The sequence below is a fragment of the Budorcas taxicolor genome, chromosome 19, assembly GCF_023091745.1.
Source record: "Budorcas taxicolor isolate Tak-1 chromosome 19, Takin1.1, whole genome shotgun sequence".
NCBI classification, from domain to species: Eukaryota; Metazoa; Chordata; class Mammalia; order Artiodactyla; family Bovidae; genus Budorcas; species Budorcas taxicolor.
Window position 1 is genome coordinate 20,176,534 of NC_068928.1, and position 15,395 is coordinate 20,191,928.

General features: G+C 50.0%; 1 protein-coding gene across 1 annotated transcript; it reads left to right on the top strand.

Moving 5' to 3' along the window:
- Positions 1–4,074: 4,074 nt before the first annotated feature.
- On the top strand, positions 4,075–8,279 carry ERAL1 (Era like 12S mitochondrial rRNA chaperone 1). Its single transcript, XM_052657897.1, has 10 exons — positions 4,075–4,358; positions 5,483–5,610; positions 5,729–5,806; positions 6,223–6,269; positions 6,421–6,482; positions 6,654–6,766; positions 6,854–7,102; positions 7,230–7,379; positions 7,489–7,569; positions 7,676–8,279. The coding sequence occupies exons 1-10, from the start codon at positions 4,076–4,078 to the stop codon at positions 7,796–7,798; spliced, it is 1,314 nt and encodes a 437-aa protein (XP_052513857.1). The 5' UTR covers position 4,075; the 3' UTR covers positions 7,799–8,279.
- Positions 8,280–15,395: the final 7,116 nt, after the last annotated feature.

The following is a 15,395-nucleotide window of genomic DNA, read 5'->3' on the forward strand; positions in this document are numbered from 1 at the left end:
TGTCCCAATGAATGGATGACTAAAAAGAAAGCCATAGCTTACCCTGAAACTTCTGGGAACTGTGCCTTAACTCCCCCACCACACGCAGTCCCAGGGAAGGCCTGCTGCAATCTATATGGAGGTGACATATTTTCTTATATTTGAACTGTAAGGATCTCTGGAACCATTTCCCTATTTAAATTTCTTATCCAGGGCAGAATTGTGATTTGTTTTTTGTCTGCCAAGCATTCACTCACTATATCTCATGATAATCATTCAAAGAATCACCCCTACTCCATTTTCAGATCATGTGGATAAGCACATAAACTCAATCCCAAGTCATTCTGCTCATAACATTCCTTAAGTTAGAATGGTGGTTTTATGGATGGGCATGTAACCCAGTCAGAGTCAAAAATGCACAGAGTTCCTTCTGGGAAAGTCTGTTGCCCTTTCCCAGTAACACTGGATATAAGAAGATGTATAATAATATCTGATACTGCTGCAACTGTGTTGACACCACCAAGGGAGCACCAATCCAAAGAAAGATATAATTTATTCACTCACTGAACAATGTGCTAGACACTGTTGTAGGTGCAGGAGACACAGTAGTGACATATATATATATATACATATACATACACACACATAAATTATATATATTCTTTGTTCTCATAGAACTTACAGTCTAGTAGAGGACATATAATAATAGGAGCAGGCACACAGCATTTACAATGTGCCTTGCACTGTTCTAAGTAAACACTTTGTGTGTGTGAAAGTTGCTCAGTCGTGTCTGACTCTTTGTGACCCTGTGGACTGTATAGCCTGTCAGGCTCCTCTGTCCATGGAATTCTTCAGGCAAGAATATTGGAGTGGGTAGCCATTCCCTCCTCCAGGAGATCTTCCTGACCTAGGGATCAAACTCGGGTGGTTTGCATTGCAGGCAGATTCTTTACCGTCTGAGGCACCAGAAAAACTTTACACATATAAGTACTCTTAACTGTAACAACCCTCTTTTATAACATAACAGTAATCGTTATGCCTGTTTTATAGATGAGGAAACTGCAGTAAAGAGAAGTTATTTGCCCTGGGCCACACAGTAAATAATGGGGCTGAGAACCAGAGCCAGGCTGTCTGGCTCAATTATCTGTGTGCTCAATCAGTGTATTGTTAACTGCTTTGTCATAGGAGGATAAAGGATCCTATAAAAAAATGTAACATATCATGGAAGGAACAGCCTATGGAAAGACCTGGAAGTGAGAGAGGATACCATGCAATTGGGCGACTAAAAAAATTCAGTCGAGCTCAAAAAGAAGAGTAAAAGAGATGAGCCTGGCAAAGTAAGCTGGAGCCACATTGACTGGTTTACACTTAATCATGAAGGCACTGAAGCAAGGAAGTTACTTGGTTAGATTGGGGCCATCAGGAGATAGGTAAGACCCTGAAGAACCCTGAGCAGTCTCTTATAGCATTCCAGACACTGTAACAGAACCATTGCAGGAGTGGTAAATGCTGTGAAGAAAAGCCTGTCAGAAAGTGACATTTTAGCTGAGACCTGAATGGGAAGCAGAAGCCAGCAGCAGGTATAAAGGCCCTGAGGCAGAAATAAGCTTGGTATAATCAAGAGATGGAAAGAAAGCTAGTTTGCCTGATGCCTTGGGAGTAGAAGTAAGCAGAGCTAGATGCATGCAAGGATTTGGACTTATCTAGCCGTAACTGGAGTCCCTTAAAAGGTTTTAAGCTCCATCTCCTTCAAATTCTATCTCCTTAGATCTCTGGAATCCATCTGCTTCTCTCCACCATCTTCACTGCACTATTTTAGTGAAAAGGATAAAATGACACCTATTAGAAAAGGACTTGAAGGGTCAGGGAAGGTGTGTTTGTTTTTTTTTTAACTAATTTCCCCTAATTTTTTATGTTATTCCTGAGATTCTTCCAGTGTTATCTGTTGCCATCACTGTGGTACTTAGTATGTGTTCCTTGGGTAATTTTATATTTATGTATCTAAGTTCTTCAACTACTGTTTAACCTGAAATTCCCCTTCATTTTAATTGCAGTTGAAATGGTATTTCACCTAACTGTTATGAAAGACTATATCTATTTTTCTGATTGTTGGCTCTCTCGTATTTAGTAGCATCTTGTTTTTTGGACACCCATATGCCCAAAGAACATCCGGAATATCATGTTCCAAAAAGTCCATTTCTTCTACAAACAGAGAAGGCAGCCTGAAAGCTGGAGCCTGACACCATTTGCAAATTATCAGTGCATTTGGGTGCCCAAGGCTCTGTCAGTCTGTGTCACTTAGAGCTTATCGAACACTCAGCCTTCATTCCCACAACAGCAGTCTGGCCAGTTGGTTCTTACCATCCGCCAACAATTCTCACCTTTCTGTCCTTTATCATCAATTTCTTCCTCTTTATTAGGTCGCTACCATAAGCAAACAAAAACCACCCATCTTTAAAAAAAAAAAAGTAACTCCTCTCTTAACTCCACTCCTCTTTCCCTCTCTTCTATTACCACTCTCTCTTGCTCTGCTCCTCTGGGAAGTTTCCCCTGTGCTAAATCGCTTCAGTCGTGTCCGACTCTTTGCGACCCCATGGACTGTAGCCTGCCAGGCTCCTTTGTTCATAGGATTCTCCAGGCAAGAATACTGGGGTAGGTTACCATGCCCTCTGCCTGGGGATCTTCCTGACCCAGGGATTGAACCCAAGTCTCCTATGTCTTCTGCACTGGCAGGCAAGTTCTTTACTACTAGCACCACCTGGGAAGGTCCGGCTACCCTCAATTCCTCTCCCCTCACTCTCTCTTAAATCCACTCCGTTTAGGCTTTCACACAAACCATCCCACTGAAACTGGCCCTGTGAGGTCACAGGTCGGGTATCTCTCTCCCTCTCCCTCTCTCTCTCATACACACACACACACACACACACACACGAAGCCCCCAGAATACAAGTCCCGTGCTGGAGATTTTTGTCTATTTTGTTCTTTGTTGTATTCTCAACACCTTCAATCCTTGCGACATTTCTCTCTCAATTCCAAAAGTCTGACTGCGGCATCAAAGGATGAAGAGAGGGCTTAGGGCCACAAATCAGCCAAGGTATATCAGGATCTTCAGGCAGCTAAGACAATCCCAGAGATCCTAGGTGACTAAGCAGTTTCTTCTGCTTTTGCAGACCCTCTGGTTTTCTCCAGAAAGGATGGCCTCAGAGAGGAGGTAGTAGCCGAGGTTTATAGGAGGGAAATCCGGGTTTGCTGCTCATGGGGATCACAGACCCACGGACCACTCCTTACAGGAGGGTCCCATAAAGCTAAGGCACAGATTGCCAGAGGCCGCTGCCGACGCTAGGCCAAACCAGAGGGCCGCTGGGTGGGGGTCGTGCATGCCTCAGGCTGGCTGCTAAGCTGCTGCTGCTAAGTCGCTTCAGTCGTGTCCGACTTTGTGGGACCCCATAGACGGCAGCCCACCAAGCTCCTCTGTCCCTGGGATTCTCCGGCAAAAACACTGGAGTGGGTTGCCATTTCCTTCTCCAATGCATGAAAGTGAAGTCGCTCAGTCGTGCCCGACTCTTAGCGACCCCATGGACTGCAGCCTACCAGGCTCCTCCGTCTATGGGATTTTCCAGGCAAGAATAGTGGAGTGGGTTGCCATTGCCATTGCCTCATAAGAAGAACCTCAGTGCGAGCGGTACAAGGTCCCACGCCTCCGGATCATTACTCCTACGCTGCGCGAGTTTCTCCTGCTGACAGAAGTCGGACGTTAAGAGAAAGATTTTGCCGCTCGGCCTCGTGGGAGATGTAGTCTTTCATGAGGCAGGGCTCGAAAGGCCTTTGACAAAACTTTGGCAGGAGAAGAATAAAACACGATGCGTATCGGAGTCCAAAACGATTGTGAAGCTCACACAAACTCTGAATACACTTTTCCCCCTTTTCTTAGCCTCGGGCCGTCTCCAGAGAGGATCCAACCCCAGCCCACCTCCAACGTCCCATGCTCCTCCGCTCTGTTTGGGCCGATCTAGCTCTCTCCCGCTCGCTCGACTCTCCGCCGCTCTGTCCAATCGTAGGTGCGTTCCCAGGGTTCCCGGAGTGCCTTGCGTCTGCCATGGCTGCCTCCAGCTGGCGTGGGGCTGTGCTCTTTCGAACCGTGTCGGGGCTCTGGCAGCCAGGTCCTGATGCCGCGAGGGAATGGATGACCCGGCTCCCCTCTCTCTTGGGTTGTCAGCGGAGGTGCGTTTCCTGTGTAGCGGGCCCGACCTTCTCTGGTCCCCGCCTGGCTTCGGCTTCACGCCCTAATGGCCAGAACTCAGCCCTGGATTGCTTCCTCGGACTCTCTCAGCCAGACAACTCTTTGCCTTTTCGCGTCCCCGCCGTGTCCGTACACAGAGGTAAAGAATGCAGATAAATTTGTCCGCGACTGTTACGACTTTACGGCTGTAACACTGCAAGTCCCGTGTTAGGGAAACCCCTCCGTCTCTGGGGCTATCATCTTTGGCTCTGTATTGTAGAAGACGATCTTGAGGACCCGAGAGACAGAGGCGAGCAGTGAAGGATCTCACAGGAAAGAGAAGCTAGGTTATAAGAGTTTTAGAGCTAGAAGGAACTGACCTAGTCCCAACCAGCGACGCCCACAAAGAGCAGGAAATTGAAGGGCCACAGGCTTGGTAGAGTTGTGGCTCTTTCTCCCAACATGGGGCGCAAACTCGACCCCAAAGTGCCCCATCTACTTATCAAGACACGGAGTTACAGTTGGTCCTTGAACAACTGAGGGCAGAGATATTAAAAATGCTGAACCCGCGCAATCGAAAGTCCTTGTATAACATTATTGGCCCTCCATATATGCAGTTCCTTACATACCCACAATTCCAGATCCAAGGATTCAACCGAGTACAGAAACCAACATTTAATGGGGAGTGAGGGGAGGACGGAATCCTGTGTGTAAGTGGACCAGCCCAGTTCAAACCCATGTTGTTTAAGGGTCAACTATAAATAGCACTCTGTATTCTTCAAGTAGCATAGACTAGAGGCTGAACACAAAAACTGGTCATTGCCATACAGTGTCATAGGAGCGAATACCGAAAGTCTTGCAGAGCCTTCATAGTACCCTTAGTAGGGTGAGACAGCTGAGGGAATTTCTGGGTTTATCTGGTATGGTGCTACTTTCACACATGTGAATACATTTACTGGGCACAACTACACAATATGATTCCACAAGGTTACTGAGTGCCAGGCGTTGTACTGAGATGTTTTACACAACTGTCAGTTGTCAAAAGGTTATACAGTAATTAAGTACCATTGATACCATTTCTGTTTTACCTATGACAAAACGAGAAAATTTGATAAAGGCGTATAAACAAACTAATGGTCAAACAAAATCTCAAAGCCAGGTCCCGACTTCAACCTGGTGCACTAATCTCTTATCCATACTCTTTTTGTGGACAGGTAGGACTATGTACCTGATGGGGGATCCAGATTGCACTGCCTCTCACTCTCCTCCTGTCTCCTCATGCAGATGAGCAAGATCTCCTCTTGGTCCATCGCCCCGACATGCCTGAGAACCCCCGAGTCCTACGAGTGGTCCTCCTGGGTGCCCCAAATGCAGGGAAGTCTACACTCTCCAACCAGCTGCTGGGCCGAAAAGTACGCGGCATCCTTGACCCTTCCCCCTCCCCTTTTCATTTCTCACTTCTTACTGTGCCTTCGTGGATTGTTCCAGAGGGATCCAGGACCTCACTTGGGATTTCTTTCTTCCTGGCAGGTGTTCCCTGTCTCCAGGAAAGTGCACACCACTCGCAGTCAAGCTCTGGGGGTCATCACAGAGAAAGAGACCCAGGTGGTAGGTACTTGCAATGGATGTCCAGCAAACAGGACAGAGGGTGAAGCTAAGACAGTCTCCTTTAACGATTGGACCCTTCAAAAATGATGTTTAGATTCACTGTTCTTAGGGAAGGGGGTGCTTCTTCCTTTAGACTTGGAGCAGTTCTCTCTCTTGCCTTACCCCTCTGGTATCTAGTCACAGAGGTCTCATTGCCTCTTTACTGCTTCTAATATTCCATATATTCACAGTTGTCCTCCTCCTCCTGGCTCCTGTGTATTGACAGAAGTAAAACAGCTGGAGGATAAAAGTCTAAAGTCAGCTCAGCCAAGAAGTGGGGGCAGGCTCCTGACATCAAGGGTGGGTGGATTTTCACTACCCAGTCATAATCTTTCCTTCTGGGGTTGGGGACCTGGGCATCTCTTTCCTGATTTTAGATCCTGCTTGACACACCTGGCCTCATCAGCCGTGCTAAACAGAAAAGGTAACAGCTGGGGGAACAGGGAGTCATTGAGGGGAAAGGTGTTGAAGAGAGAGTGGGGAGATTCCATCCTAGGGGCTGGAAAACCCCCTGTCACACCCTACCCCGCCTTAGGAATGCATCACTCACCAGACCCTTCCTGTCTGTCCCTTAGGCACCATCTGGAGCTCTCTTTGTTGGAAGATCCGTGGAAGAGCATGGAATCTGCTGACCTAGGTTAGGCTCAGGCTAGGAATCTGAGGCCCAGTGTACATGGTCATGGCCTGTCATTCCTAGTAGTTTGGGGGGTTAGGGGTTGGCCAGATCCCATACCCTGGAAGTTTTTTTGGGGGGTGGGGGAAAGAGTGATCATAACCTTGTCCTCCTCCATACGCTGCCGACTTCCAGTTGTGGTACTTGTGGATGTTTCGGACAAGTGGACTCGGAACCAGCTCAGTCCCCAGGTGCTCCGGTGCTTGACCCAGTTTTCCCAAGTCCCCAGCATCCTTGTTATGAACAAGGTGAGCCCCACCTACCTGAGGAAGGGGTCTCCTTCAGGGAGACTGACCTTCACTGACCACAGTCTTCTGCCCATCGCCCACCCCCAGGTTGATTGCCTGAAGCAGAAGTCCGTTCTCCTAGAGCTCACAGCCGCCCTCACTGAAGGTGTAGTCAACGGCAAGAAGCTTAAAACGAGGCAGGCTTTGCGCTCACAGCCAGGCACTCACTGCCCTAATACAGCAGCTCAGGGCCCAAACCCACAGCCTGTGAGAGACCCTCAGCAGATGGGCTGGCCTCACTTCCAGGAGATCTTCATGTTGTCAGCCCTAAGCCAGGAGGATGTAAAAACACTGAAGGTCAGTTAGCCTGGCTCTTGGTATCCACCAGGTGAAGACAAGCCTCAAGAGTTCCCCCTGGAAGTAAGAGTGAGAGGGAAGTCCCGCTTGGGACTGATATACTGACCTCTTCCCTCTCTGCCCATAGCAATACCTCCTGGCACAGGCCCGGCCAGGTCCCTGGGAGTTCCACAGTGAGGTCCTCACCAGCCAGACGCCTGAGGAGATCTGTGCCAACATGATCCGAGAGAAGCTCTTGGAGTACCTGCCCGAGGAGGTGCCCTACAACGTACAGCAGGTGTGGGCACAGTGAGGGGTCCGGGGGCTCCACCTGGAGCAGGGCAGCTAGGTCCCCAAGAGCAGGGCTAGGGGACCTGCCTGGCCAGTCACGATGTCTCCCTGTGCAGAAAACGGTGGTCTGGGATGAAGGGCCAGGCGGGGAGCTGGTGATCGAGCAGAAGCTTCTGGTGCCCAAAGAATCTCACATGGTGAGCAGGGCTGGGCTTGGAGGAGGGACCAGGACTCTGTTAAGCAGGGGTTCTTCCCAACTGCCTGATAGCCAGCTCATGGCCCTCTTTTTTACCCCGCCCTCAGAAGATCCTGATCGGTCCGAAGGGGTACCTGATTGCTCGGATCGCACAGGAGGTGGGCCGCGACCTCATGAACATCTTCCTCTGTGAAGTTCAGCTCCGCCTGTCTGTGAAACTCCTCAAGTGACCACCCTCCGCTGTCTTTTCCAAGGCATCCCCGCCCAAGCTGCTGGCGGGAGCCGCTAACCAGAACTGCCTGCAAGGCCTGGGGCCAGGCTTGGACACCCATAGGCTGACTGACTGCTGACTGGCCTGGCCGAGTCTGCACCACATCTGCCATGTCATGGCTTCCTGCTGGAGCCTTCCTCCTTCAACCTGCCTTAGCTGGGTTCCCAGTTGGTTCCTCTGGGGCTATAGCTACTTGGGTCTTAGAAGCTGGCCCTTTGGTGCAGAGCACTGCTTCCCACTGGCTTCCCCAGGGCCCAGAGTCTCTGTGTTGCCAGTTGTCAGCGAAGAGGAGACCTTTTCCCTCTCCGCTCAGTTCGTCCACCTGGCAGCTGTGTAAGGACCCATGTGTCCTAAGTGAGATAGTGCCCCCCATCTACTCCTCAAATCCTTGATCCCTCCCATGCCACCCCGTCTCCAGTCTCAAATGTGAATAAAGTTCAAAGACAAACATTCTGGTTCTCATCTTTATTTGTTTAGAACAGGAAAGAGAAAACTCACCCATTCCCTCACCCCCACCCCGTGGTCTGAGCTGGAGCCTCCTTCCCTTTGGTAGTCTGCTCCAGGGATCCGAGAAGTCTTCTTGGCACATTTTCTGGGTGCAGCAAGAGAACCGTTACCATTACTAAACTCAGTAATGGTAACGGTTTCCTCGCCACCCCAAGTGCCCTGGTGGTCGGCAGGCTGTGACAGGCAGAGCAGTGAGCGTGGTGGGCTTCCAGCAAGCCCTGGCCTCCTCCGCTGGCTCCAGAGCTGGGAGCACCCGGACGAGTACATCATCTATACTGTAGTATCTCATCGCAAACTTACAGTATATGATGATATCCCAGTCAGGGCCCTGCGGGAGGCGCAGGGAGCATGGCTCAGAGAGCACGGGGGCAGAGAAAGCCAGGCATAGGGGCGGAGCAGGACAGGGCCAGGCTGGACACAGAGCTCCCCACTCCCTGGGAGACATCTTGACTCTGATCAAGGACACCCTGAAGAGGACTGATCCAAAGAGCCTTTCAGAGCTAGGGTCTGTTGAGAACTTAGGGACCCAGCGCTGGTGTGAAACAAGCCAAAGATCACAATGAAGCCGAAGATTCCCTCTGATCAGACCCACAAGCAGACAGAGCCAGAGGAGGAACACTTACCTGGAGCTGCAACTGCAGACCAAGGAGGCCTTTAGAAGTAGGGAGGCCCTGTCCCTGCCTCTCCACACTAGCTGCTCCCTTTTTAATGCACCCGCTGGCCCCTCCCCTTGGGTGGGGTACATTTCCCGGGCTCTGTAAGGCTCTATCTCTTAACCCTTTCCTTGCTAGTCTCCTTGGACTGAGGATCATCGGTCTTTCTTCCCATTAGGCCCTTTGTCACATATTCTTTTATGGAGCTTGTTAAGCTTAGAAGCCACCCTCCACTCTCATCCCCATGAAACTGGTCACCCATCTGCTGGGAGGAGAAAAAAAAAACCTCACCCCAGCCATCCTTTAGGGCTTAATGACTGATCAGAGCCCTGGGAAGGTAGTGGGAGTAGGTTCCAGCGTTAGGAATGTAAAGAATCCTCCTGGCAATGCAGAAGACTTAAGAGACTCGGGTTCAGTCCCTGGGTTGGGAAGATCTCCTGGAGAAGGGAATGGCAACCCACTCCAGTATTCTTGCCTGGAGAATTTCATGGACAGAGGAGCCTGGCAGGCTATAGTCTGTGGGATCACAAAGAATTGGACACAACTGAAGCACCTAAGCATGCATGTTAGTTTGAATCTCTGTAAGACAGGGAGAGTCCTGACAGTTGGATTTGGGGGCAAGCTCTGACCTAAATTCCAGTCCCCAGGCCCCTTCTATGTTTCTGCTGAACCTAAGAAGGCCAGAGCCCTTGCCAACCTCTGCCATGTCAAGGTCCTGTAAGTGGAAGTTCCTCTGCTGGGAGATGTGAGGGCAATTGAATCCCAAGTTCATGTGGGAGCCAGCCTAGGAGTGGGAAGGGGCCTGTTCCTCAAAGCTCATGGCCCCTAGGGTGAGAGCCTGGCCGTATTGGTTCTCTGCCTCTGGGGAAGGTGAGACTCTTGGGGTAGCAACTTCTCAAAGCAGGGCCTCTGTAACTTGGACTCCCATTCTGGGGAACACATGGGCCTCTCTGCTTCCTCTCCTTCCTCCCTCCTAGACCATCTGGTATGTGTGCTGGGAGGCAGTTACACCCCTCTGCGGGGGCAGATGAGGCCACGATGGGGAACGAGAGGGAGAGACTCAACCTTCTTTTGGTTTCTTGGAGGTATTTTACCTCCTGTCGCAGAACCTTGGCACATGCTCTTCCCTGTTTGGCACAATCTTCCCTCCTTTCTTGCCTCCTTAACTCCTGTTCTGTCTTTAGATCTTGAAGTGTTATCTCTGCAGGAAAGTCTTCCCTGGCTAAATTCCCCTGTTGCGGGCTCACCTATTTGTGTGGTTATTCACATTAAGCAAAGTTTCACAAGGGCCTGCTTTATTCACTGATGTCTCTCTACCGCAATGAAAGTGAAAGTGTTAGTTGCTCCGGTCGTGTCTGACTCTTTACGACCCCATGGATGGAGGACCCCACGGGCAGTCTGTAGCCCGCCAGGCTCCTCTGTCCATAGGATTCTCCAGGCAAGATTACTGGAGTGGGTTGCCATTCCCTCCTCAATGCATCTTCCCAACCCAGGGATCGAACCCGGGTCTCCCGCATTGCAAGTGGATTCTCTACTGTATGAGCCACCAGGGAAGACCCTCTGCCACAGAGCAGTGACTAAATAAACGTTCGTGTCGAATGACTGATGTTATGTGGGGGAGGGGAGAGACTTCGACCTGAGGAGGCAGACAGACAAAGCTGTGGCTGTCTCAGGCAAGTCATTTTCTTGGACAGTCCCCATTCCCTTTTGTAAAAGGGAATAATAGCAGTCCCCAGTTTGCAGAGTTGTGAAAGCTAAGTGATGAGCTGCTGGTTAAGCACTTAGCACTGTGCTAGTCCTGGCCCACAGGGACTTTGTTGTTATTTAGTTGCTAAGTCGTGTCCAATTCTTTTTGACCTCATGGACTGTAGCCCTCCAGGCTCCTCGGTCCATGAAATTCTCCAGGCAATACTGTAGTGGGTTGCCATTTCCTTCTCCAGGAGATCTTCCCGATCCTGGGATCAAACCCCAGTCTCCTGCATTATAGCTGGATTCTTTACTGCAGAACCACCAGGGAAGCCTTTAAACAAGTTAATTTCCACCTCACGCCCTGGCCCCAGGGGCTCACTGAAGACCACAGGTGAGTCCTGTTATTGAACATCTGAAAACTCAGCAAATACTCTTGAAAGCAGCTAGAAGCCATTAAGGACATCCAGGTTTAGGGATAACAGGCCTCAGGTGACAGCCCCGATCCCATTGTTCCAGCTCTGTGGCTCTGGAGCCAGTGCTCCTCTCTTCATTTTCCCCATATGTGAGATAGGCGCTTTCCACACTGAGCTCACGTGGCGGTTACAAGGATTAAGTGAGCACTCATGTCAGACTGTACGTGGAACAACAACTGGTTCCAAATTGGGAAAGGAGTATATCAAGGCTGTATATTGTCAACCTGCTTATTTAACTTATATGCAGAGTACATCATGAGAAACGCTGGGCTGGAAGAAGCACAAGGTGGAATCAAGATTGCTAGGAGAAATATCAATAACCTCAGATATGCAGATGACACCACCCTTATGGCAGAAAGCAAAGAACTAAAGAGCCTCTTGATGAAAGTGAAAGAGGAGAGTGAAAAAGTTGGCTTAAAACTCAACATTCAGAAAACTAAGATCATGGCATCTGGTCCCATCACTTCGTGGCAAATAGATTGGGAAACAGTGGAAACAGTGACAGACTTTATCTTTGGGGGCTCCCAAATCACTGCAGATGGTGACTGCAGCCATGAAATTAAAAGATGCTTGCTCCTTGGAAGAAAAGCTGTGACCAAACTAGATAGCATATTAAAAAGCAGAGACATTACTTTTCCAACAAAAGTCTGTCTGGTCAAAGCTATGGTTTTTCCAGTAGTCATGGATGGATGTGAGAGTTGAACCATAAAGCTAAACACAGAAGAAATGATGCTTTTGAACTGTGGTGTTAGAGAAGACTCTTGAGACAAGTCTCTTGGACTGCAAGGAGATCCAACGAGTCCATCCTAAAGGAGATCAGTCCTGAATATTCACTGGAAGAACTGATGCTGACACTGAAACTCCAATACTTTGACCATCTGATGTGAAGAACTGACTCATTGGAAAAGCCCCTGATGCTGGGAAGGATTGAAGGTGGGAGGAGAAGGGGATGACAGAGGATGAGATGGTTGGATGGCATCACCGACTCAATGGACATGAGTTTGGTAAGCTCCGGGAGTTGGTGCTGCGGTCCATGGGGTCGCAAAGAGTCAGACATGACTGAGTGACTGAACTGAACATGTCAAACACCCAGATCGGAGCCCAGCACCCATGAGCCCCTGTCAACTTTCTTCCCTCCATCCCCATTTCACTCGCTTGCTGTGGGACTGCAGGCTAAGTGCCACATTTCTCAACTTTGGCGGTCGTATACATCTTACCAAGTTGCAAGAATTAAGTGAGAAGTGTGGGTAAGAAGCCTTCACAGACCCAGGTGCTTTACCCAGTGAGGAATTCCCCTTGTCTACTCCTGCCTTTCTGGACCCTCACTTCCTGGTCCCGTGACCCTAAAGATAGTCCAGGCTCCCCTCCCAGAGTCAAGGCTTCAGGCACTAGGGCCAAATTCAGGCCACTCACTGCCTAGGTTTCTACTTAGACCCTGGGGGCCAAGTCCAAGGGTGAGCATGGACAGAACTCAGGGATCCTGGAGGTAGTGGAGAGAGATATCTCCCCCATCCAGAGACCTTGTGACTGTGGCCCTGAGCTGGGGTGGAGGGTGCTGCCATCAGGGTGTGGGCTGGTGGAGAGTCAGAGCCTGGGTGGGGTAGTTTGATTAGCAGACTCGGGGCTATCAGGGGTGGGGGCCTTTCTTCTTATCAGGAGCTTGCAGGGGCCACAGTAGAAGCTGAGGACACTTTGTTCTGAGGGCTGTCTCCTGGATGGCTGCTTTTCCATCCCTCTGCCTCCATACAGCCTTGAGGGGAGTTAGAGCGGGGTCCTTCTCCCTTTTTGCAGGTCACAGAAACCCCTGGCGACCAGCATAGGGTTAGGGAATTCATTTCTGGTCCTTAGGCTAAGGCTTGTATGTTAACTGCTTTTGCTTCAGACTGCTGCTTCAGGGCTCTCCTGAGACCGAGGTGGGCTGGTCTGGGACCTTCCAAAGTCTGGTTCCGATTCCCGCCACTGCAGCTTTTAACCTTTGACTCTTGTTTTGGCCTTCTTTAGATGAAGTTCTGAAACTCAGCATATGCTGAGTGATGAAATTAAGGATGGTCAGATCTGCAAGAGTGCTTCAAAATCATGGGTTCAAGTCTCTCTTTTCTACAGAAGAGGAAACTCAGGGCCAGAGGAGGGGGGGGTATCACCCAAAGCTTTAGGGTCCCCTCCACCTCACAGCATCAGGGGACCCAGAACCCTATGAGAAACAGGCAGGCAGGAGCCGGTACCCACAGACACAGACATACACACAGTCTCACACAGACGTACATGGCACACAGGTATGATGCCTGCACAGACACACAACACACAGAGATACACATTTTTTAAAAATGGACTCAGCTAGTAAAATTACTCTTAATTTCCTCTTGGTTGTTTTACTAAGTTTTGTAAAATTGGCAGTTTTGTACAAAGATACAAGAAGGCCAAAATATGTCATTCAATGTTTCATAGCACAGAGAGTTAGCATCAAAGCTCGTCTTAGAACCAAGGACTTTGAGAAGTTCTGGGAAATTCTGGCTCTCCTGTATTGCTTTAGAAACAGGAGGCCCAAAGCAAGAGCCTGGTGCGGTTCTAGGAGTCTCACAGATGTGACAAGAAAAGCTAGAAAACTGAGCAAATCCTTACTTTCCAGGTTGGGCTTGAGATGTGGGGCTTTGTTGGAGATTACTGCCGGTGATTGCTTTTTATTCCGCCTTGGTTTCATCTTGACCGGCCTGTGAAGCTTCTCCTAACCCTCCCTGATGATTGCCCCTGTGTCCAGGCTTGGACCTGCTCTGTTTTCCTCATCACACTGTGAGAATTCGTCTGATCCCTTATTTGCCCCCTAACAACTCTACAAGTGGGCACCTTGTCTGATTCTTCTCTGTGGCCCCAGCACCCTTCGTGGGCCTTATCCTGAGAGGCGCTCAGAGAAACCCTGACACTGAAGAGATGCCCTGCAGACAACGAGCAGTGTGTGCTTATGTTCTCAACACGTTCCCTTACACACTGTAAGCCTGTTGGCCCCACGAGCAAGCACACGAGGTGAGCAACGAACTCAGGTGTGGCGGGTCCTAGCAATGGCTTCCCTGGGGGCTTTGCCACCATCCATCAGTCTCCAAAAGATGACTGCCTGCCAATGTTATAACAGAGAAACTGAAGCTCCAGGAGGAAACTCAGGGCCCTGGCTCACACAGTAGTCAGGAAAACAGGCAGGACAGCAACGCCACTCTCCAAATTCTAGATCCCTGACGCCAGGCCCAAAGCTGCTATGAATGAGGTTGATTTCGTGTGTGCGTCTGTGGGGCCTTTCAGATGCAGTGGAATCAGACCTGAGCTTTGCCATTTACCTACTAAGCACATGGCTTGCTTCGTCTCTCAGGATGAGCTTCAGCCTCCTCTTCTCTAAACTGGGGCCGACCTTGGGAAGACTCAGTGAAAGAGTGTGTGGGAAGCTCCCCTTGAAGCCAGGATTCCCTCCCGGCTTCTACTTCCTCAGATCCTCCCACCCATCCCACCCCTCGTTTAGCCTCTTCCACACCTGCTCTTGGTCACCTCCAACCCACCAACATTCCTCTCTCCTTTCTTTGACCTCCTGTGGTTCCTGAAGTGGGCCCTCGCATGGAGCTCACTGCCCTGGACTCACAGCCAGGCCATCTGCCGCTTGAACCAGAACCTCAGCCTGTACTGTTCAGGGGTCGTGCCTGAGAGGTCTTAACTTTCCTCCCTGACCACCAGCCCAGGACTGACGCAGAGCCAGAGGGCAAAGCATGGCATTGGATCCGTCAGAGCCCAGGCTCCTTCGCAACCTACCAAGTGGGCCTGGGCCCCGCCCAACTTGTGGAAACTTGCCTTCCTTAGTAAGAAAGAAAGAAAGAAAGAGAGAGAGAAAGTGAAGTCGCTCATTCATGCCTGACTCTTTGCGACCCCATGGATAGTAGCCTGCACCAAGCTCCTCCATCCATGGGATTTTCAAGGCAAGAGTACTGGAGTGGCTCTCCATTTCCTTCTCCAGGGAATCTTCCCAACCCAGGGATCGAACCCAGGTCTCTCACATTGTAGACGGACGCTTTACCGTCTGAGCCACCAGGGAAAACAGGTTTAGAAATGCCATCTTTTTCCTGACTGTAGTACAGGTGAAATGAGACGTAAAGATGAAAATTTGTAACCTGGAGCCTGCCTCATCGGTAACAGGAGATCAGCAAACGCCAGTCTCCTTCCCTTCAGGCTTTGCATGGCTTTTCCTGCTTGTCCTCCCCAG

What these genes read in the sequence shown, in the direction of transcription:
- ERAL1 (XM_052657897.1), top strand. Translation starts at nt 4,076, where the DNA reads ATGGCTGCCTCCAGCTGGCGTGGGGCTGTGCTCTTTCGAACCGTGTCG. An exon ending in CAGAGAAAGAGACCCAGGTG is followed by an intron (nt 5,807 to 6,222) that starts GTAGGTACTTGC and finishes TCCTGATTTTAG; the next exon opens with ATCCTGCTTGACACACCTGG. An exon ending in TGCCCTACAACGTACAGCAG is followed by an intron (nt 7,380 to 7,488) that starts GTGTGGGCACAG and finishes CTCCCTGTGCAG; the next exon opens with AAAACGGTGGTCTGGGATGA.